The following is a 23,500-nucleotide window of genomic DNA, read 5'->3' on the forward strand; positions in this document are numbered from 1 at the left end:
TGGTTTTCTCCTTACTCGTCGTCTCTTTCTGCAGCCTTTCTGTTCTCTGCGTTCTGATTCGTCCAGGGCCGGGGGAAGTGGGCGGGGACAGGGAGCGGGTAGACCAATCAAAGCAGAGGGCTTTCTGCACCATCATGGCCATCCTGGCAGCGCTGTTGCTGATGTTAGGAGGGTTTATTGTTTGTTCTGCTTTGTACGCTTCGTCACTATTGAGCCACACTGGCGGCTGTGTGGCGATGACCTCTGCAGTCTGGTTTAATCTGCCCAGCAGTCTGGTGTCACCTCTGCTGTTTCTACACCGGGCGGGAAAACTACTGTGTTGTTGCACCGCTGAGTGACTTCAAGATAAAGTCCAGTTTAGACCAAAGATATGCGATGAGAGAAAAATCTTTTAGAGCTTTGCAAGAAAAACTTTCAGCGTTCTGAATCGGGCCATCTTTGTTGATTTAAACAGATAGTGAATAAGAGAAGGTGACTTATCTCCTTTTTGGGGGACCCTAAAATAAGTGACTTACCTCCCTCTCAGTGACCCTAAAGAAGGTGACTTACCTCCCTCTCGGTGACCCTAAAGAAGGTGACTTACCTCCTCCTCGGTGGTCCAGTTAAACAGAATAGAATAGAAACTTTGGTAGGAAATATGTTCCAAGTCTGAAGTCACATAGGAACGTGATTAAAACAACACACCCATGCACAGGGTCGGCGCTGTGGGCAGATCGTATTTGAATACACATATTTTTGTTTATAAGTCATTTGAATCTTTAGATGGATTAAATAAATAGCAGCTGCAGACGAGTGTCAGTTCAGAAGAATCAATAACTGCTTATATACATTAGAAATAGATGTTTAAGGAAGCATTATTGTGTGTAAAATCAAAGTAAGTAGTTAAAATAAAAGCAGTAGTGTAGTAAAAGGTACAATATTTCCTTCTGAAATGTCTCAAACAAACAAGTCTTGTTTGTTTGTTGTGTTTAACGAAAGCTCTTGGGTCTCATGTAGTAACTTCTGACAAAATAAATAAAGAGTTACTGTGTGTCTAACTCACGTGTGTGTCTTTGTAAATGTAATTAATCCATGAAAACTCGAGACTGCTCTCCCAAAAAACGCTCCCATAAGTCGTTTGTTAAAGCAGCAAAAGTACATCGTCGACACCGTCTGTTTCTTTCAACAAGTCCTACAAATACAACGATACCATACATCGATAGATATATATATATACATATATATATATATATAGGTTTCTAGTGTCGGCGCAGGTCTCAGAAAGTGACGTCTGATTTTAACCCAAAAACTGCAACTGACGTTCTCTGGCTTAGATATGACCCTCTTGCCAATATCGTTGTATGGTATCGTTGTATTTGTAGGACTTGTTGAAAGAAACAGACGGTGTCTTATTAAATCATAAGTGAAAAGCACATCAAAAACTACAGAAAAATGCCTAAAAGCTGCCAAACCCACCAGACTCCATTTTAAAAAAAACAGTACTTTTATCATTGTAAAAACACACTTCATTTAAAGTGGAAAGAAACTTCACACAAAAAAACACACACACAGAGACACACAGACACACACAGATACACACATACACACATACACACACACAGAGACACAGATACACACAAACAGAGAGACCAAGGTTATAATCGTTAACAAAAACGAACAAAATAACAAAAACTAGGTGGGAAAAACATTACAAAAAAACGATAACTAACTAAAACTGTAATGTCTGTTTGCAAAACTAAACTAAAATAAAATTATTGAGTAAATGTCCTTAGTGTCTGTCTTTGTCGATGTCTTTCACAGAGCAAATAACGTTACAACTTTCAGAGTTGACATTTACAACCATAGACCTGATTTATACAGTCTATGCCATAGACATATATCTTTTCCGACTGGGAACCCAGTAATTCAGACATTACATGTCAAATTGAACACAACATGTCTGAGCCCCTCGCCTGTCATGGCGGTAACGAATGTCGGAAGAAAACGGCAGAGACCTATTTGATTATGACTGTGTCAAATAAAAGCAAGTGCCTCTCAGTGGAAGGTAGTAAAATATGTGGACAATTCATTAAATGGAAAAATCCCACGAATTTGAAAGTACATTTGAGAAGCGCGCACAAGGAGGCTAACCTAGCTTACCTTAACAAGGTAAAGGAGCACGCAAAGCCCCCTTTCCTCGAAACAGAAGCTAACTCGGTACAGGGCATAGATGTATGGGTACAGGGCATGGATGTATGGGTACAGGGCATGGATACAGGGCATGGATGTATGGGTACAGGGCATAGATGTATGGGTACAGGACCAGGCAGCATGACAGAGCCAACCGTAGGACAGTAAATACTTAGGAACACTAAAAGCAGGAGGAAGCGTGGGTTAATATGTGGATTGATAATGGGATGTCTACACAACTGTGTGAGTTGATCGACTTCAAAAAGTTTGCCACTTCACTCGAACCAAAATTCAAAACACCTATTTGTGTGTGTCTTCTTTAGTCTATTGGCTATTTAGGTTTTTTCCTGGAACACGTCACACACACATTTTGCACTTACTGCGGCATCTTGTGTAGACTGTTTACGTATTTGTGCTCATCATATGTACATTGTTTGTACCAGTGTTATTGTTGAATACATTGTGAATACATATTTCTAAAATTGCATGATGTCTTTGTTGAGCTATTATTACACAATATTTTTTCTGACCTTTTTGAATCTTGCCCCTGACAAATAACCCATATTACAAAAAAGATTAAAACTAGTAAAAACTAAACTAAAACTAAGCATTTAAATAAAATAAAAACTAAACTAAAAAAGCAAACCTGCATTAAAAAAACTAATTAAAACTAGAACTGCAAGCAGTTATGACAGGGTCCAAGCCACCCTGGCGCAAGTCCACCCTGGCGCGAGGAGTTCGAAAAAGTTGGTTTTGTACATATATATTGCGCAATATTGCAAACACTTATTAGCAGAAATAGGTGTGGCCTATATCATGTGATTCAGCTTGATGTAAGGAACACAGGGATGTAAGGTTTTCTAATGTGTGATGTGAAATATGGGAGTTAAGGGCAAAAACACATTTGACGTCATTATAGCACCACCTAGTGGTCCATGTGTGTAATATTTGGTATGTGGGGTCCATGAACCATTCTACATCTACACTGTTAATTTGAAGTTGCTCACTTTAGTGTAAGTGGTGAATCAAAAACTGTATCCCATAGGCCATTTCCACTTTGACGAATCACCACCCCACTGTGGACATGGCCTAAGGAGTGGCCCTAAATGATACCCTCAAAATGTTGTGAAAATCGGATGAGCCTTTAATGAGATATAAACTTGTGGGACTTGTAACGCCCCCTAGTGGCCTATTTTCGTGAAATTGGGTGGGGTGTCCCAGAGGGTCATGGCAAACCAGAATCTAAAGTATTTGGTTGATATCATTGATTTTGGCTGAGATATGGCAACGTTTGTGTTTTCATAGCTAGCTACACAAATTTGGTCGTGCGTAATTTGTGAAGTTTTTGTCCGATAAAAATTCTTTTGATACATTTTGTCAAGTCGGTCTGGAGATTCCTTGAGCTTTTCCCTGACTTCCACTTGAGGCCAAAGCATCACTTCATGTTTCACTATCCCATGGCCAGTAAACATGGTCTCGTTTTGCTGTCAGTGAATGCTTCTGCCGCAGGGTTTGCCACATGAAGCTCAGCGTAAATTCTTAAAGGAAGACTTCATATACCTTTTCCATCACTCATAATGATCAGCTGTTTCATGGTACGTCACTTGTCAGTAGTAATCAGAGCAGCTGTGTCGTTGTTAGTTAAACCAATCAGGGTCGGCCATTTGTCGACGAGCCTATCACAGCTTGATACCCTGCTTTAAATCTGCTCTCTCTTCCACGGTTGGCAGTTGTCGTTTCAGGAAATAGAGTGCGTCCCACCTCCTCCCCTTCTGCCACCGGTGGTCACGCCCTCGGACCTGGGTTCGTCTAAGCTTGGCTGTTGATGGTTCCTCTGCTTATTCACCACCACCAGTGTCTGGACTCCACCAGGGGATTTGTTTGGGTTCCTTAAACCCTATAGGATATTTGGGTTCGATGGAGTCCAATCTCCAGAGACTTGTACATTTACATGTTTGTATGTACAATAAATATGTTCATAATTGCAAAGAAGTCTCTCCTGATTGCAATAGCCCTCTAGCCCAACAGCTGTCCTGAGCCATTGAATTCAGTAGTGATGGCAGCATTCACAGTCTCCAGTGGAGTGCAATTTGCTCTCCGACTTAGGTTTAGCCATTTCAGCCTTCTTTTTAGAGTTTTCAGGCTCATTACAATCCCATGCTTTGGCTCCATATAGCCTCGTTGGAGTGGTCCTTTCCGAAGTAGCCACGTATTAGGTCATCCTCTGAGGCTTCATCTAAAGTTATGGACACACACACACACACACACACACACACAAAGATTAATTATAATAACTAATATGATTTAATGGGGATTGATAAATTGATAAATAGGAGCACAGTAAAGGGATGTTACCTGTTGGCCCACGGCCTTTGCTCGATGACGTAAGGAGCCCCACGTTCTGACCACACGACGGGCAAAACTTGGGAGCGTCCCGCAGTTGCACACCACAAAACGGACAAAACATTTCAATCTGAAAAATAAATAAATAGTTCAGATATCAGGACAACAATGTACAAACGCCGGTAATGCATCTATTTAGTGACCAGAAGCAAGCTAGCCAGCTAGCTTACAGCTAGTTTCCAGCTAACAATGTTTGCAGAACGTTAAACAATTATCCGCGTGGATTAATATGTTATGGGGACAATAATAATATGTTGAAAACACACAAAACCACTTTGGTACAGAGCACATTGACAAGTCTGTCAGAAGACAACTGGATGGATGCGGGTCCGTCACTGATTATGGCCCCCCTGGAAACATTTCCGCAGCTTGCAGTTTGTTTCCCTATTTGCTCCTGCTGTGAATATTTGCAGCGTACGTAATGTGAAATCGATGAAGATGTTTTCAGAATTTTGAGGTGTTTTCTGAATATGTAGTTGTTGTGGCGTTTGTATGTGTTGTGACCCTTCTTGGCGATCGTAGATTTCTGTCTGATGTAGGCTATTCTATGTCATGCAGTATGTAAACACCATAGATATAGAACAATAGATATGACATGTAATATCTATTGTTCTATATCTATGGTAAACACCTTCTCTGCTCTTTGGGTTCATGTTTAGTTGCCACTTTGTGCAATAAAATGGTTCATTTTATAACAGTGCTGTGCAGAGCCAATGCTGCTGGTTCGGCCAATGCTAATATATTTTAGCCTGAATAGGTTAAAATCGACAGGTTTTTTTCTGTATTGTGAACTAACTTTTTAGACTGAGCTTTGTTGGTTGAGCATTTTGTAGATTGTACTGCTATTGCAGTTATATTTGAAAGGTAAAATTGTTGCTGTTTTTTTTTTCAGTTTGTCCTTTTTGCTACTTCTACATCTTTTTGAAAATGGCCCACTCACTTTTGCACTGGGCCGCCCAAGATACTATTTCTGCCTACGCCACTGGTGTGTGTGTGTGTGTGTGTGTGTGCCTGTGTGTGTGTGTGTGTGTGTGTGTGTGTGTGTGTGTGTGTGTGTGTGTGTGCAGAGAGAGAGAGAGAGAGAGAGAGAAAATCGCCCTAGACTTCCGAGCTGTGTGGTTTAGCTGTCTTCTTTACAGTTACGTTTTGACCCACAACTGGTGACTGCCGGGGATACCCTGCGTGACGCATCCAGCCCCGAAGAAAGTCTCTCAGCGGTGTTGAATAACGTTAATGTTATTCAACACCGTGTGCATGTGTCTCTGTGTGCGTGCTTGTGCGTGCAGGGAGAGAGACAGAGAGAGAGAGAGAGAATTTAGCGTGTAACAGTCTTTTTTACAGTTACGTTTAACCCACAACTGGTGACTGTGGACAAAAAAGTGAAGGTGGGGAGAGTCCGAGAGCAACACCGGGGCTGCAGCTCAGCACCTGTTTCCAGCCCCGAAGAAAGTCTCTCAGCAGTGTTGAATAAAGTTAATGTTACAACCCCCGTTAATCTCCATATAGACCATTTCGTGCTGGCCACCACGAAACAAACGACAAAAACGTCGATGCTAGGACTAGGGAGGGCTCGGTAGGCAGTTTGGTTTGCATTTACCGGAGAGGGTGGGTCTGTGTCATGAATTTTCCTCTAAACAGGTTGAAAAGTGTGGACCCACTGTGCTCACTGCAACAGGTCTAATTAGAATATGTTGGCACCACCCTGTAAACAGATCTGAAGCTCTCCCTGGTCCACGCTGCCCTCTGCTGGACTCAGGGTGAATCTAACTCTTCACCTCCAGCTGTTTTCATCCAGCTGTCTAGGACCAATCTGTTTATCCCTCCTCTTATCTTCGGGTCAAATTTAACCCCATTTTCAAAAAGTGTCTATATCAGAAATGTGGGTTTCTTTCAACCACATTGCCAAAAATTAACATGGATGGTTCCATTTAACGCTCTTCTCAAGTTAAATGAAGGATCAGTACACCAGCTTATTTCTGTTTTTTAAAATCAAACATTAGGTTTAGGTTTTGTGTTTGTTCATCCCATACCAGGCTCCCAGGAAGTGCGCCAAAATTGGCTGGTTAACGGTTAATGGACCTCTAAGTAAACCTCTGAGACTGACAGGGAGGCCAGTTTTATGACAGGAAATACACCACAGAGAGGGCTTTCTTTCTGGGTTTGGCTCCTTGCAAAATTCTTAAATCCCATCAGTATCTGTATTCAATGTGGTCAAACAAGTCTTATAACATTCATAACATCTTCAGGAAAAGTCCAAATAGTTTCACTTTACATGAGGTCAATGACAAATGTTAATGACAAAATTAAAAGGCTGTCATGACAGCCAATAATCAAAACCAAGTTTGATAATCAGGACCACTAAGACATTTATTTATGTTGTCTTGGTTAATGTCAAGTTGGCATAGCAAAGAGCTCGGGGGCAGCCCAGGTGGTAGAGTGGTCATCTACCACCTGGAAGGTCAGAGGGCCCTGTAGGCTACATGTCCAACTGTCCTCAGGCAAGACATCAGTGTGTGAATAGTGTTTTAGGCTCTATGAGTAGTCATTAAGACTAAAAAAGCACTATAGAAATGCAGTCCATTTACAGTAACTCAAGTCCAAAGACATGCAGTACAATACAGTGATAGTAGTTGTAGTAGTAGTAGATAACTGTTATGTCTTACTGTTTGGTTTGTAGCACAGTCACAAGGCACTTCATGACAGGACATTTTGATCTGATACAAACAGATAGTCCCTACATCAGACACCGACAGACATAACATGAAGAACATACATCACACCAGGGTGGGAAATTAGCACCCAGTGGGGGGTGACTTTGCCTTGTACACCAGCCATAGTGGCAGGTGGATTGTAAAACATTCCTTGTAATGGATTGGACAGCTTTTGTCAAAGAATGCTGTTGTTAAGTAAAAATACACAAAGCTTATAGGAGTCGTGTTATGTTACTGCTAATGAATCCCCAACATTTCCGGATTTTGCTGCTTCATAATAAAAACATTAAAATACCAAAATAACTGAGGACTTTTATTGAGAAGAACTTGTAGGAGATGAAACCGTTCACAGCCGAGGCTTTGACATACTTCCGTCAACTCCAGACTTTTGCGCTAGTCCGTGACACCATGTAGCTGAACTGAGGTACAGACGAAACGGAAATTCAGTCTCCTCAGTTTTTAGAGGACCTACTCAGTGTCCTGCCTCAACATCAACAGCAGGTGGTCCTGATCTCTTGTCCTTGTGTCTTTTATATTTCAGGACACCAACCACTGCAGCAGCTACAAGAAGCAGAACACCTGCTGCCAGTCCAACGTATCGGCCTACAGGAGAGGAGTTTCCATCCTCAGAACCTGAAGATGAATAAAATATATGAGTCAGTAGATGTGTGATAGTAGAGCATTCTTCATCATCTCTGATGATACAACAGCTACAACCTGAAACTCACTGAGAGAGACTCACTCACCTGCTGGCTCTGTAACCTGCAGATAGATGGTTCTGATTATTTTGACGGTTCTGTTGATTCTGATGGTTCTCATGGTTGTGATGTGGTCATCGGTTTCAACTCCACACTCGTATTCCCCAGCGTCGTGTCTGCTCACATTCTTCAGAGTTAAAGACACGTCTCCGTCCTTCAGATCTCTGTCCACCAGCTCCACCCTGTCCTTAAAGGATGGATGCTGGAGGGTTGGATCCAATTGTCCATCTCTGTATAAGAGGACGGTATCTGGCTCCAGGTCAGGTCTGCTCCACTCTACAGCTCTGATGGAGGAATCATCAGCCTGACATGGTAGAATGACATCATCTCCAGGCACTGTTACCACAATCAGGTCTGAAAGACAATAATAAACAATATTCATCAAAAGTCATGGTATTTCAAAAGACCTCCATCATTATTCCTATTATAATTATTATTATTATTATTATTATTATTATTACTAATATAACTTGTAATACTTTGTATAGGTTTCTCTTTTCTTATATGTGTATTTGTGTTATTCTCATGTGTTTACATTTACATCTCTATTGAGCTGCTATAGGAATTTCCCCACTGTGGGATTAATAAAATCTTTCTTATCTTCTAGTCATAATTCTCTATCGAGTCATGTATTTTTAAATGATTGTATTAAATGTTAAATGTTGATTTATTGTAACTTTAAGTTACAATACTTTTACAGGCGTAAAATATTCTCTAAATGGCAAGATCTTTTGAACTGATTCTCTCTCTGCCTGAGTCTTCTTTTTTTTGCGATGATGATGGTGACGAGCGCGTTAGGCGTCACGTGACTGTGGTATTGCGGTATCTGCCCTAGTATTGTGGGTCTGGGAAAAATCTTCCAATGACGAAAAATTACCATTTTTGCATCATCAAAGTTTTTTACCTAGAGGCAAAGGACTACAGCCAGTAGTAGGAGCTACTTCCGTATGTTTTCAACCTGCCCATACGGGGTTGGACTGTCGGCATTCTCTGAAGACTGCCGAGGCAAAGTGAGCGTCAGCCATCTTGGATCCTCGCTTACTGGCTGCAGAAGACCTTTAGTATGGATAGATAGATAGATAGATAGATAGATAGATAGATAGATAGATAGATAGATAGATAGATAGATAGATAGATAGATAGATAGATAGATAGATAGATAGATAGATAGATGGACAGAGAGATGGACAGAGAGATAGATAGATAGATAGATAGATAGATAGATAGATAGATAGATAGAGAATATGCAGGAAACTTTATTACAGACGCAATACTCCACACACTACGCCAGCTTCGCCCGCTGGCTACGGAGACCAGTGGTGTTGCTCGTTGCATCTGGCCGGTAAAGGGACATCATCATCAGCGGGGAAGGTTGAACGAGTGCCGGTAGAAAGCTAACGCTAGCCGGCCACCTATTCCATCAATCCTGCTTGCAAGTGTCCGCTCATTAGACAACAAACTGGACTCCATCCAACTTCAACGAAACTCCCAACGCGAGTTCAGAGACTGCTGCGTTTTTGTTGTTGTGGAAACATGGCTGAACAACAGTGTACCGGACTATCCAGCTACCAGGCCGGCTGCTCTGTCGCCGTGTAAGACTAGCTAGTGGTAGGGGTGGCTTGGGAGTAGACACTAAAGCAGCGAAGCAAGTGCATTCTGGGATTTGGTGTCTTTCATCCACATGAGCCAAAAACACATTTTCTGGCTTTTTTGGGCCTAGAAGCCACCAATTAAAAAAATAAGACTTTCTACTACATGAGTGACCCAATTTAATGATATATTCATCTTTCCAATGGTGAAATATACTTTTAAGAATCTTTAGCCTCTCTGGGATAATTTAGTCCAAATTTGACAAGTCTAGGTGTAGTGGTTTTGGATCTGCACCTGGTCCAATGTGGTCTACATATGAAGAAAAACAGTGAAATCTCCCTTTATTGTGTTCTCATAAAGAAAGAAGAAGTGTTTTAGACATAATTAAAAATTTACCTTAATGACTAACATTCTTTCAATACCTTCAACCTTCAATAGGTTAAAAAATCTAGGATCAGTCACTTAGCAATGGAAGTTATGTTTCCCTGCTGAATCGGATGCTAACTTATGTATATATACCGACACTAGGGCTGAATGATTAATTGCATTTGCAATAATATCACAATATGTTATAATGTGATTTTCTGACTCGCAAGAGCAAGTCAGTCTGCACTCCGCAGAGAAAGCATCAATTTGTACGCTACCGCTACGCCCGTACCTTGAGCAGATTTCTGTCATTCAAACAACTCTGAGTTGTAGCTAGTTTAAAACTTTACAGCCATTTTAATAAACTGAAGGGTTTTATCTGGGCTTGAGTCCATATATGCAGTTAATGGATACAGGCACGCAGAACTGAAGGTTCTGTTAGCAATGATTAGCTCTGATTAGCAGTTAGCTCTGGTTAGGATTAACAGATAAAATGCCTTCTCCTAAAGCTAAAAACCCTGTTCGCTCCAACGGCCGCCACGAGTTCATGTCGCTGACCAAGCCATGGAACCGGTTCTCGCTGTCGCATCTCCGCCAGCGGTAGGGCTCCGAGCATTGGAGAGCCCCACTCAGTGCCGTGTGTGTGTGTGTGTGTGTGTGTGTGTGTGTGTGTGTGTGTGTGTGTGTGTGTGTGTGTGTGTGTGTGTGTGTGTGTGTGTGTGTGTGTGTGAGTGAGTAAAGAGAGAGTTTGGGAGAAGGAAGTGTGTGTGAGGTGGACCTGGTCACCACAGACCCAAATCTTCTCAGCTGTTGCTACTGTCACATGCTGCACTGTCTCTTCATGTGGCACATTATGTTTGGCCCATTGGGTCCCTTCTTATATCATAAGAAGGGACCCATACAATGTGCATCATCAAGTGATGACTGATTAACAGTAATGGAAATGCTAAATGCCCTAATACCTGTTGATACTACAACAATGCAGAGTATAGGCTCTTAACCTTGCAGTTTTGCACATATCATGTAAGACTCGATTTCTCCATTTCTTTGCACAAAACTCTCCAGAAAAAACTCCCCACATAACATATCCCAATTTAACCCCTGGACACCACAGTCTGGGTTGAAATACTTAACCAAAGGTTAATTACAAAAAATACAACCTTTTTTGTCCCCTTTTTATGTTATAGAGTAGATGAAGAGCTCAAGTGCAATTGCAGCCATGAGGCCAGGGAATGTGCATGTGCAGGCAGCCAATAAAAATAATAAATACTTTTGGTGCCGAGTTTTGAAATTCATGTGTGTCGCCCCACCCATCTTATTTTTTTACCCATTCTCATCTGGTCACCCTACGTCACACTGTAGACAGAACATGAACTGAACAAAGTCAACCCAAAATGCCCATCTGATGATAGCAATGGGTTTTCATCACTTCGACAAGTATGTCACACGTGTCAAACCCAAGGCCCGTGGGCCAAATCCGGCCCCTCGCAGATTTTGAGCCGGCCCGCATATCAGTTTAGGTTCACAATAGACTTTGGCCCACATATTTTTTGTAGCTTTTTTTTCCAACTTTTTCCAATGTTTTTTGACCCGTTTTACGACGTTTTCGTTGCTTTTTTTCAACTTTTTTTTTGTCATTTTATCTTTAATGGCTAAGTTACTTTTTTTGCTGATTTTTTGGGGTCTTTATGTCTACCGAGCTGTAAGTGAGAAGATTATATGAGACATGCAATAATACAATAAAAGATGCTTGACTTGTACGATGAAATAATAGCACGTGAATAACCTAAACATGTCTGGCCCTGGATGGGATTCTTATTGTGCAGCGTTGCCCTTTGTGGAATTGAGTTTGACACCCCTGAAGTATGTGAATGAAAACATTAAGCTGTTTACTTTTACTGATCTAGTTTCCGCCTGGACGGCTAGTCAGCTAACGTTAGCTAATGTTATCTTGCTGAGGCTCAGTTCAGCATCATCTGTATTAGAGAGAAGAATCACTTCATCTGATGTTTAGAGAGAATTAAACAGCTTTCCAGACTACTTAGCTACTGGAGTTCACCAACTACACAGAACATATACAAGTATAATATCGGCTGGTATTTGTGTCCCAGTCAATAACTACTCTTGAGAAATTTGTTAGACGATGTACGCCCAAGCATATAAAACATTTAATGTCTAACGTTACATAAATCTTTTCACAACAAAAGCTGATATTTACCAGAAGCTGCTCCAGAGAGAAATAACAACAGGAACAGAAATGGAGCCATTAAAGCTGAGGGAGCGTTGATCCACCGTTATCTCCTTTAGGTTACAGAGAAAAGAAAAAATCTGATCTAGCAGCTACTCAAGAAACTTGAGAAAAGGGAGTAGACGTTTCTCAAAGTATGGGTTTAGGAGTGGTCCTTGGCTTTGTGAAACGGCTCGTGTGTTGTGGTTTTCCTGCAAGGTGAAGGAATGTGGACATTTTTCTTGGATGGAATCCAATGTAAATAGTGAGGATCTTTTTCCCCAGTGGAGCTGACAGCCCATCAGCCAGAGAGGAGGCCCTCACAGAGGTAACATTAAGTAAAAGTGTTTCATGCTTCTTGCGTTATTATTTAAAGGGGTGATAGAATGCAAAACCGATTTTACCCTGTCATAGTTGAATGAGGACAGTTCGGTGGGTAAATAGGACATACATAGAAGCTCAAAATCCCACTGACACCCCTTTACTATGAAAATCTCATATTTTGAAACTGCCGCTGAAAACGGGCGAATCCCAACAAAGCTGGAAGTTGACGTCAACCTCCCAAAACCGGAACCTTTGTCACAGCCATGGGTGTATTAAGAGAACGGTCACGCCCAACATTTACATAGGCTACACAACTGACCTGAGATCAGGTAGTCTTCCGAATCTAGCTAGGTCACGCAGATCTCTGCTATTCCATTACAACATTCACTTCTGAAACTTTTTTATGCGAGAAATCAACCATATAAAGCTTAAATATGGGCCGCTTTACAAATGGATGCATGCTAAGCAAATTTTCTCCGACTGTGTGTCGGAGTTTAGTGCCGGTGTTGGTGCTGCCTGGGTTGCTACATCGCCGCCCTGACCGCAGTGTCAGCGAGCTTGTTACGCCCGCAATCTTTTACCGCAGCCCGCAGGTTCCAGTAAATCTTATAATGGGTATGTGTGTTGAGTTATTTAAACAAACAATCGGGGAAATAAACGCCTCTTGTCCGCGAGTCTCATTGATAGAGCCGCGGTGAGATGGAGTCCATCAATGAGAGCTAGCTAGCCTCCTCCTAACTCTGACATTCACAAAAATACATTCAATTGATATCCGAAATCGGACAAGTGTTAGCTAAGCTTTGTAAGACCTTGAGGAATCTGTAATATTCATGCCGTGACGAAATTCAAACTGTAAATATACTTTAGTTATGCGAAAGTGAGCAAGCTGCGATATTTCCCCATTGTAATGAATGGGACATATAGCAAGCAGCTGCTGGTCCTACAAAGATGCCTTGCGTTCATAAAAATGCCTTAAAATCAAATTGGACACAACGGTTAGCTTTATAAGACATTGGGGAATGATGTTGTATAAGTGACATGATGAAATTCAAACCGTAAATATATAATAGTTATGCTGGCCGCGGAGCCCCATAGTGCAGTATCCACAAAGGGTGACTTTGCCCTGGGTATGGAGCCCAGCAGGCTGTCGCTTTCTCGTCAGACTGTGTGGAGCTCCTAAAGTCCGACACGTCTTACCAAATTTGCAATTAGCCATCAATTTTTGTAAAACGGCCCATATTTGAGCTTTATATAGTTGATTTCTCGCTTAAAAAAGTCTCACAAGTGAATTTGGTAATGAAACATTGCAGTGTCTGGAATATGAGATTCTGTCGCTTCTCTAATGTATGTGTATTGGGGATTCGCTCAACCAATCAGCGCGCGTCTCTAATGTGTGCGTATGGCAAGTCGCTCAACCAATCAGCGCGCAGCTCATCTAAATAAGCTCATTTACAAATCTCTATCCCCTGTATCTGACCTTCCAGGATCTACTCCAGCATCCACCATGGACCCTCCTCTCCCCATCCCTCCAGACCTCCCGACCCCTCCTCCACACTTCCTCCCTCTCCCAGTTTGACCCAGTCACTCCTCCTGAAATCTCCAAACTCATCAGCTCTTCCAAACCCACTACCTGCTCCCTTGACCCCCCTCTACTCCACTTCTGAAGTCCTGCCTCCCGGTCCTATGCCCCTACCTCACTAACCTCTTCAACTCCTCACTGTCCTTGGAACTGTCCCCTCTGCTTTCAAAACTGCTGCTGTCACCCCAATCCTTAAAAACCTGGTCTGGATCCCTCCTCTCTCAACAACTACCGCCCAATATCCAACCTCCCCTTTCTGTCAAAAACCCTGGAACGCATAGTCGCCTCCACAACTACAAACCCATCTTCATGCCAATAACCTATTCGAACCCTCTCCAATCTGGTTTTCGCCCCTACACAGCACAGAAACCGCTCTCCTCAAAGTCCTCAACGACCTCCTCACCTTTGCTGACACCGGTTCCCTCAACATCCTCATCCTCCTCGACCTGAGTGCAGCCTTCGATACTGTGAGCCATAACATCCTGCTCACCAGACTCGGAGACCTCGGTATCGACGGTACTGCACTCAGCTGGCTCCACTCCCACCTTTCCAACAGATCCCATTTCATCTCTCTCCATAACCACACCTCTGCCACAGCCACAGTCACTCAAGGTGTTCCCCAAGGCTCCGTACTTCGGCCTCTCCTCTTCATCATCTACATCCTCCCTCTTGGTCAAATATTCCGCCACTTCAACCTGGACTTCCACTGCTATGCCGATGACACCCAGATCTACCTCAGCACCAAATCCCCCACAATCCTCCCTCTCTCCCACATCAACTCCTGTCTGTCAGCTATTAAAACCTGGATGCAACACAACTTCCTTCCAAACTCAAACAGCGACAAAACAGAATTCCTTCTGATCGGCTCCAAATCCACACTCAGCAAAACCAATAACCCAACCCTCACCATCGACGGCACCATTGTCTCCCCCATCTCCCCAGGCCCAGCAACCTGGGCGTCTATCTTTGATTCCACCCTCTCCCTTGAGCCTCACATCCGTCAAGTCATTAAAACCTCCCTCCTTCTTTCACCTCCGCATCGCGCAAAAATCAAACCCTCTCTACACACCCCCCGCTGCTGAAAGACTCATTCACGCCTTCATCTCCTCCCAACTGGACTACTGCAACTCACTTCTTCCTCGGCATCAGCTCTACCAACATCAACCGACTCCAACTGGTCCAGAACTCAGCCCGCCCGCCTCATTACCTGCTCCAAATCCTGGCACCACATCACTCCAGTCCCAAACAACTCCACTGGCTTTCCCCATTTCCCACCGGATCACCTACAAAATCCTGGTCCTCACCTATAAAGCCCTCCACCATCTGGCCCCCTCATACCTCACTGACCTCCTCTCCCACGCCAACCCTCACAGTCCCTCAGATCCACCTCAACCGGTCTCCTCTCCATCCAAAAGTCCGAACCTGCGCTGTTTTGGGGACAGAGCCTTCTCCAGAGCAGCTCCCAGGCTCTGGAACTCCCTCCCCAAGAGATCCGCACCCCTGAGTCCCTCACCATCTTCCAGTCCCCGCCTCAAGACCCATCTCTTCACCTCAGCCTACCCATAGTCCACCTGCCCCCCTCCCTTTTTCATCTGTATCTTGTTTTGTTCTAATTGTTTTGTTTGCTCGTTTTGTTTTGTTATGTTTTTATAATCTACCCTGCCCTGTAAAGCGACTTTGAGTCCATGAAAAGCGCTATATAAATTCAATTTATTATTATTATTATTAATGTGGGAGTTATAGGCAAAAACACATTTGATGTCATTATAGTGCCACCTAGTGGTCCATGTGTGTAATACTTAGTATGTGAGGTCCATGAACCATTCTACACGGTAAATTTGAAGTTGCTCACATTAGTGTAAGTGGTGAATCCAAACCTGGGTCCCATAGGCCACGCCCACTTTGACAAATCAGTACCCCGCTGTAGACATGGTGTCAGGAGTGGCCCTAGATGGTACCCTCAAAATTTTGTAAAAATCGGAAGAGCCTTTAATGAGATATAAACTTTTGGGACTTGTAGCGCCCCCTAGTGGCCTATTTTCGTAACATTTGGTGGAGAGCCCCAGAGGGTCATGGAAAACCAGAATCTAAAGTATCAGGTTGATAGACATAATTTCGGCCAAGATATAGCAAAGTTTGTGTTTTTGTAGCTAGCTACACAAATTTGGTTGTGCGTAATTTGCGCAACTTTTGTCCCATAAAAATCGTTGTGATAACTTTTTGTCAGGTCGGTCTGGAGATGGTACGCACCAAGTTTTGTGCAGATCGGTCGCATGGTCTAGGAGGAGTTAGAAAAAGTAGGTTTACAATAAATCAAAATTTTTCACGCATAAAAGTCTAGGCGGAAATGGGCGTGGCCTATATCAGGAGATTCAGATGAATTCAGTGAATGCGTGGATATGTGTATTTTTAATGTGAGATGTATGGTTTGGGAGTTAAAGGGCCAAATTTGTATCTCTGCTAAAAGTGTCACGCCGCAAGGACATACACACACACACAGAGACACACACACACACACACAAACACAGACACATACACACACACAGACATACAAACACACACACAGAGACACACACACGCACAATTCTATCTCTAAACCTACGACCAAGTCTTAACCCTCAAACAGACCTTTAAACTTGTGGGGTCCAGCATTTTGACCCCACAAAGCTGTCGGGACCCCGAAAGTATAGTGGACTCCCAGTTATAGGACCCCACGATTGTAGTTAAACAAGAACACACACACACACAGACACAGATACACAGAGACACACACCCCCCCCCACACACACACACACACACACACACACACACACACACACACACACAGAGACACACACAGATACACACACACACACACACACACAGAGAACACACACACACACACACACACACACACAGAGACACACACACACACACAGATACACACACACACACACACACACAGAGAGACACACACACACACACACACACAGACACACACTGATACACACACACAGACAGACACACACACATATATACACACACACACACACACACACACACACACCACCCAGACCTGGAACTTCAACCACAACACGCTGATGGTCAGACAGTCAAAGAGCTATCTCCCTCCTTGTCTGTCTCTCTCCCTGTCTGTCTCTCTCACGCTGATGGTCAGAGAGACAGTCACTGAGTTGGGTTAGGGGAATCTGGACTCTAAGTGACTGATTGGTCAACAATCTTTGAAACCCTTAATTCACCCATTTACATGTGGAAATATGCTGGCTCTATACACGCTAAAAGTCCTGATTATTTACATGGAGTCTGGTGGAGATATGCTGGCTCTATACACGCTAAAAGTCCTGATTATTTACATGGAGTCTGGTGGAGATATGCTGGCTCTATACACGCTAAAAGTCCTGATTATTTACATGGAGTCTGGTGGAGGTATGCTGGCTCTATACACGCTAAAAGTCCTGATTATTTACATGGAGTCTGGTGGAGGTATACTGGCTCTATACACGCTAAAAGTCCTGATTATTTACATGGAGTCTGGTGGGGATATGCTGGCTCTATACACGCTAAAAGTCCTGATTATTTACATGGAGTCTGGTGGAGATATGCTGGCTCTATACACACTAAAAGTCCTGATTATTTACATGGAGTCTGGTGGAGATATGCTGGCTCTATACACGCTAAAAGTCCTGATTATTTACATGGAGTCTGGTGGAGTTTGGTGATGGTGATTTCGGAGCTGTTTCAGGTTGAACTAAAAGGATCTTACTCTTTAAAACTAACTCCCCTTTATGTATGTTTTATTCTGGTCGTGTCCCCTCAGTAAAAACCCTAAAATCTCTTCCCATTCACCGTGTGCTACTTCACATTAAAAGACTTCTGCTGGAGAAACACAGGGAGGCTGACCCATGTCAACATCCACGTACAGAAATAAAAACTTCCCATAATGCATCATTTTCTGATTGGCTTGATTGAACTTTATTCAGCGACAGCAAGACGAGTCAGTTACTAAAAACTGATAAAAGTTGTTCTAAAAATAACTAAACCTACTCCAGTTTGGATACATTTAAATAATATATTAATTATTGATAATAATAATTAAAACTAATTAAAAAAACTTCCATATAAAAATATAAACATGACTAAAGACAAAAAAATTGTGTGGTGTGTGTGTCTGTATGTGTGCGTGTAGTGTGTGTGTATTTGTGTGTGTGTGTCTTTGTGTGTGTGTGTCTGTGTGTGTATGTGTCTGTGTGCGTGTGGTGTGTGTATGTGTCTGTGTGCGTGTGGTGTGTGTGTGTGTCTGTGTGCGTGTGTCTGTGTAGTGTGTGCGTGTGTGTGTGTCTCTGTGTGTGTGTGAGTGTGTCTGTGCGTGTGTGTACATACATATACGTGTGTGTGTGTGTGTAATTTGAAGTACTGCAGGGGGTACATGAGATTTTTGCCAAATGTTAAATACGTCATAATATATACACACACATATATATATGTACACAACATAAATCCTAAAATAATTAAATTATAACAATGAATTAATTCTTAACATTTAAAATTAATGTAGCATTTAAATATTTCTCAGTTACTCCCAGCACTGTACTGGTCCTCTTATAGAGACTTTTTAGTATTTTTTACCCAAAATATTTTGCGCTGTTGTTAACCCTAACCCTGTTCACAGGGTACGTCACTTAAAAAATATTCAAATATTAACATATATTAAAGTGAAAACAGTTTGAGAAGTGCTGCTGCAGAGGTCAGACGAACTGCTTGGGCTTCTGGGTAGAAGTGGGCGGGGCCTGTGGGGGGAGGGGCTTCTGCTTCTCTGACGACTCGCCCTGGTCGCCATGGAGATGAGGAGGGTCCTCAGCTGCAGTTGATGAAAGAGAGGAGACGGTTTCAGTCCATCTGTGTGTGTGTGTGTGTGTGTCTGTCTCTCTTCCTGTCTGTCGGTCTGTTTGGTTGTCTGTCTGTCTGTCTGCCTGCCTGTCTATCCTTGTCTCTATCTGCCTGTCTTTATGTCTGTCTGTCTCTCTGCATGTCTGTCTGCCTCTCTGTCTGTCTGTCTGCATGTCTCTCTGTCTCTGTGCCTGTCTCTCTGTCTGCATGTCTGTCTGTCTGTCTGTCTGCATGTCTTTCTGTCGTCTGCCTGTCTGTCTGTCTCCCTGCATGTCTGTCTTCCTGTCTGTGTCTCTGTCTGTCTGTCTGTCTGTCTGTCTATCTGTCTGTCTGTCTGCCTGTCTATCCTTGTCTCTATCTGCCTGTCTTTATGTCTGTCTGTCTCTCTGCATGTCTTTCTGTCGTCTGTCTGTCTCTCTGTCTGTCTCCCTGCATGTCTGTCTGTCTGCCTGCCTGTCCATCCTTGTCTCTATCTGCCTGTCTTTATGTCTGTCTGTCTCTCTGCATGTCTGTCTGCCTCTCTGTCTGTCTGTCTGCATGTCTCTCTGTCTCTGTGCCTGTCTCTCTGTCTGCCTGTCTATCCTTGTCTCTATCTGCCTGTCTTTATGTCTGTCTGTCTCTGTCTGTATGTCTCCCTTTCTGCCTGTCTGTCTGTCTCCCTGCATGTCTGTCTGCCTGTCTGTCTCTCTAACCTGTCTGTCTTACTCTGTATCTTGTTCAGAGCGTGCTCCAGACCCTTCACAGCTTTGTCCTGGTTACTCCTGAACCTGGCGAGCCCGAACTCCTGGAGGACAAACGCAAAGACCAGAAAATTAACTTTAAAAAGTTAAAGAGGTGTTTCTGTGCGTGTGTGCGTGTGTGTGTGTGTGTGTGTGTGTGTGTGTGTGTGTGTGTGTGTGTGTGTGTGTGTGTGTGTGTGTACCTGTATGGGCCGGGCCAGGCCGCGGACCGTGGAGATGATCCAGGCCTCCCTCCTCAGTTTGGTCCAAGATGGCCGACTGCAGTCTTCCTCAAACAAACAGCCCTCGACCACCGTCTGAGAGACAGACAGACAGACAGACAGACAGACAGACAGACAGACATCATCAGGACCCTTAAAAAGGTCATTTTATGGTTGTTGTTTTTTAAACCTGGACCATGTTTCTGTGTCTAAGTGTCTGATGGGAACCACAATCTCTGAAATTGGTCCAGTACTAGCCCCGAAATCACCATCACCAAACTCCACCAGACTCCATGTAAATAATCAGGACTTTTAGCGTGTATAGAGCCAGCATATCTCCACATATAAATGGGAGAATTAAGGGTTTATTTCAACCAATCCTGAGTGGTGATTGTTGGAACAGTGGAAAGATGAACCAAGACGGCTTTTGGTAGTTTTATTTAGTTTCTGTCCACTTTGAATGAAGTGGGTTTTAATGATGATAAAAGTCCTGATTATTTACATGGAGTCTGGTGGGAAAATACTGATGCTGAACGTGTGTCCTATAGGGTTACATTGTAGCTTGTTTCTTGTTTAATACTGGACCAGTTTCACAGTCACTTAGACACAGAAACAGAGGGAGACAGGCATGGAGGGAGGTAGAGAGACAGGCAGGGAGAAAGACAGACAAGGAGGAAGAGAGACAGGCAGGGAGGGAGAGAGACAGGGAGAGAGACAGGCAGGGAGAGAGACAGACAGGGAGGGAGAGAGACAGGGAGGGAGTTAGAGAGGGAGGGAGAGAGAGAGACAGGCAGGGAGAGAGACAGGCAAGGAGAGAGAGAGACAGGCAGGGAGAGAGGGAGGGAGAGAGACAGCTCAGTGCTTGTGTGTCTGACCATCATCGTGTTTTGGTTGATGTTCCAGGTGAGTGTGTGTGTGTCTCTGTGAGTGTGTGTGAGTGTGTGTGTGTGTGTGTGTGTGTGTGTGTGTGTGAGTGTGTGTGTGTGTGTGTGTGTGTGTGTGTGTGTGTGTGTGTGTGTGTGTGTGTGTGTGTCTGACCATCAGCTTGTTGTGGTTGATGTTCCAGGTGTGTTTTGTGTGTGTGTGTGAGTGTGTGTGTTGTGTGTGAGTGTGTTTGAGTGTGTGTGTGTGTGTGTGTGTGTGTGTGTGTTTCTGTGGTGTGTGTGTGTGTGTGTGTGTGTGTGTGTGTGTGTGTGTGTGAGTGTGTGTGTGTCTGACCATCAGCTTGTTGTGGTTGATGTTCCAGGTGCGCGTGGTGAGTGTGTGTGTCTCGGGGTCGACCACCGAGTCCTCCAGCACGTAGACGCGGCGAGCCATGTGAGCCGGGAACACGCGCTCCGCCCAGCCCGGCAACCGGTTGGTTTTGGTCAGCAGGCGCCGCGACAACAGGCGGTTGCTAGGGGTGACCTCGCGGTACAGGACGTCCTCGGTGAGCACATGGGTGCTGACACACACAAAAACACACACAGTCAGTGTTTGTCTGTGTGTGTGAGAGAGAGAGTGTGTGTGTGTGTGTGTGTGTCCCTCTTTGTGTGTATCTCTCTCTTTGTGTGTGTGTGTGTGTGTGTGAGTGAGAGCGAGTGTGTGTGTGTGTGTGTCTGTGTGTGTGTAAGAGTGAATGTGTGTGTGTGTTTGTTTAAGAGAGAGAGAGTGTGTGTGTGTGTGTGTGTACATGTGTGTGTGTGTGTCTCTCTTTGTGTGTGTGTGTGTGTGTGTGTCTGTGTGTGTAAGAGTGTGTGTGTGTCTCTGTGTGTGTGTGTGTGTGTCACTGTGTGTGTGTGTGTGTGTGTGTGTGTGTTTACCTGTATGGGTTCGGGTAGCGCTGCCAGAAGGCGGCCAGAACCTGATACCACGGACTATTAATGTCGACCTCACTCTGGAAATACCTCCCCATGTTTAAACACACACACACACACACACACACACACACACACACACACTCACACACACTCACAGACTCATTCAGGTGCTGTAGGAAAAAGCAAAGATATATTTTGTAAATGTTTTGCTGTTTGAACTCTGTTCAATTTCTGTAAAATAATAATAAAATGATGAAGTCGAATGAATGTAACTAAAAGACTTTTGTCAGATATAATGATTAATTATATTACTTCACTGTTTAACAAGTTTAATCTTTAAGCTTTTTGATTGTTATTTATCTGTTATCTTGCTGTAGCTTTTCCAATGTTTTAGACACAGATATGGTAATAATATCAGTCCAAAATGATGTGAAACTGCTTTTTTCCCCACTTTAATCTTCTACAAATCTGGGGAACACACTGTATAGTTTCAGTTTAGTTTTTTCTTTAAGGTTTTAGTCTTTATTTATCTTCAGTTTACTCAGGTTTAAATACGTCTTCTATAAAGGTATCCTCTGTCTTTAAAACGCACTTTTAAAATCCTGTTTGTAATCGCAAAAAAAAAAGTCTGCGTTGGCCGGGAATCGAACCCGGGTCAACTGCTTGGAAGGCAGCTATGCTCACCACTATACCACCAACGCTTACGAAGACATGGAGCTCACTGTCTCTATTTAAAGATACCAACAGTTTTCCAGTTTTTGTCGCATTTCACTTCACATCATCATCTAAACGTTGATTTTAACAGTTACGAGTGTGGGACTCTAACAGAGCTATTAGCTAGTCTGTTAATTCAGTTGGCTTACAGTGTGTTCCCTAGGTTTGTGAAAGACTTAGGTGCACATTTAGTTAGTTTTGATGCTCACTTTGTATTTAAACGTTACATTCATTTAGCTTAGGTGCTGCCCAATTCCCAAGACGGCTCGGTTGTTGTGCCTAAAATTTTAATTGAGAATTGAAGAGCCTGGGTTAGTTAGCGTCAACGGTCACGTTTAAACCGTTAAGTTACTAAAACAGCGCGACATTTAAACTGGTTCGCACTGAGCGCTAACTGCTTACTAGCTTCAAAACAACGCAGTTAGCTCATTTCTCCGTTATGTGTTTGTGTTCAACTGTCTTGACGAAATAAATGTAACATTATTAACGTCTTATTCAACCAACGGCTCTCATAAACTAGCTAAGCTAGTGCGTAGCAGCAGCTTCCCGTTGGGTACGGTCCTAACTGCCAGGACGTAGCCGTTTGTAGCAGCTAGCTGCGGGCGCTAACAGCTAGTAGCTAACCGAGGAGCTAACTGCTAGCTAACATACCTGCAGCCTTTTGGTTTTCAGCAGCAGTTTGGTGTTAAAAGCCCCGGGGGGGACAGAGAAGTGGCAGCGCACAGTAAACACGCAGCAGCAGGTTAGTTTCCGTTTAGATTTGAAGCCGCAGAGAAAGGAAAGCAGGAGATAAAGTGCATCATAACATACACATCATAATAACGGTGTACTTCCCGCTTTCCTCCGCCAGATGTCGAGCTTTCATTAGTTTAAAAGTAGAATCAAATCTAATGTGCTTTTATGGGACCATTTGGTCCACGAAAATGTGTTTTTTTTGCCACTGACAGGCTCAGATTAATATTCTAAGTGTATGACAACATTATGGAAAGGATTCCTACAGATATAGACCTTTTTAAAACCTATGTAAGACCTT

At 43.3% G+C, this 23,500-nt stretch overlaps 2 protein-coding genes and 1 non-coding gene across 5 annotated transcripts in view; all 3 read right to left on the reverse strand.

Moving 5' to 3' along the window:
• Nucleotides 1-6,936: 6,936 nt before the first annotated feature.
• Nucleotides 6,937-12,368, reverse strand: LOC120572914 (coxsackievirus and adenovirus receptor-like). Its single transcript, XM_039822434.1, has 3 exons — nt 12,216-12,368; nt 8,030-8,395; nt 6,937-7,916 (listed from the first exon to the last, which is right to left on the reverse strand). Exons 1-3 carry the CDS (start codon nt 12,262-12,264, stop codon nt 7,756-7,758), a joined length of 576 nt encoding a protein of 191 aa, XP_039678368.1. The 5' UTR covers nt 12,265-12,368; the 3' UTR covers nt 6,937-7,755.
• Nucleotides 12,369-18,477: 6,109 nt separating this feature from the next.
• LOC120572895 (PRELI domain-containing protein 1, mitochondrial-like) overlaps nt 18,478-23,500 on the reverse strand; it is a 6,482-nt gene continuing 1,459 nt past the window's right edge. The window contains exons 1-6 of one of the 3 annotated variants that reach the window (XM_039822409.1): nt 23,119-23,299; nt 21,757-21,923; nt 21,173-21,398; nt 19,937-20,050; nt 19,720-19,798; nt 18,478-18,985 (exon numbers count right to left, since the gene is read on the reverse strand). In XM_039822409.1, coding sequence (XP_039678343.1) covers nt 18,873-18,985; nt 19,720-19,798; nt 19,937-20,050; nt 21,173-21,398; nt 21,757-21,848 — 624 coding nt within the window. In that variant the 5' untranslated portion in view covers nt 21,849-21,923; nt 23,119-23,299 and the 3' untranslated portion in view covers nt 18,478-18,872. Of the gene's footprint in view, nt 18,986-19,706; nt 19,799-19,936; nt 20,051-21,172; nt 21,399-21,756; nt 21,924-23,118; nt 23,300-23,500 lie in introns of those variants that run through there. The other 2 variants (XM_039822411.1, XM_039822410.1) reach the window with 2 other exon arrangements.
• Nucleotides 22,383-22,454, reverse strand: trnag-ucc. The gene has a single exon. It is a non-coding gene; the product is annotated as a tRNA-Gly (tRNA).

This window comes from Perca fluviatilis, chromosome 14, assembly GCF_010015445.1.
Source record: "Perca fluviatilis chromosome 14, GENO_Pfluv_1.0, whole genome shotgun sequence".
Classification (NCBI taxonomy): Eukaryota; Metazoa; Chordata; class Actinopteri; order Perciformes; family Percidae; genus Perca; species Perca fluviatilis.

What these genes read in the sequence shown, in the direction of transcription:
- LOC120572914 (XM_039822434.1), bottom strand. Translation starts at nt 12,264, where the DNA reads ATGGCTCCATTTCTGTTCCTGTTGTTATTTCTCTCTGGAGCAGCTTCT. An exon ending in TCTCTCTGGAGCAGCTTCTG is followed by an intron (nt 8,396 to 12,215) that starts GTAAATATCAGC and finishes ATTGTCTTTCAG; the next exon opens with ACCTGATTGTGGTAACAGTG. An exon ending in GCAGGTTACAGAGCCAGCAG is followed by an intron (nt 7,917 to 8,029) that starts GTGAGTGAGTCT and finishes ATTCATCTTCAG; the next exon opens with GTTCTGAGGATGGAAACTCC.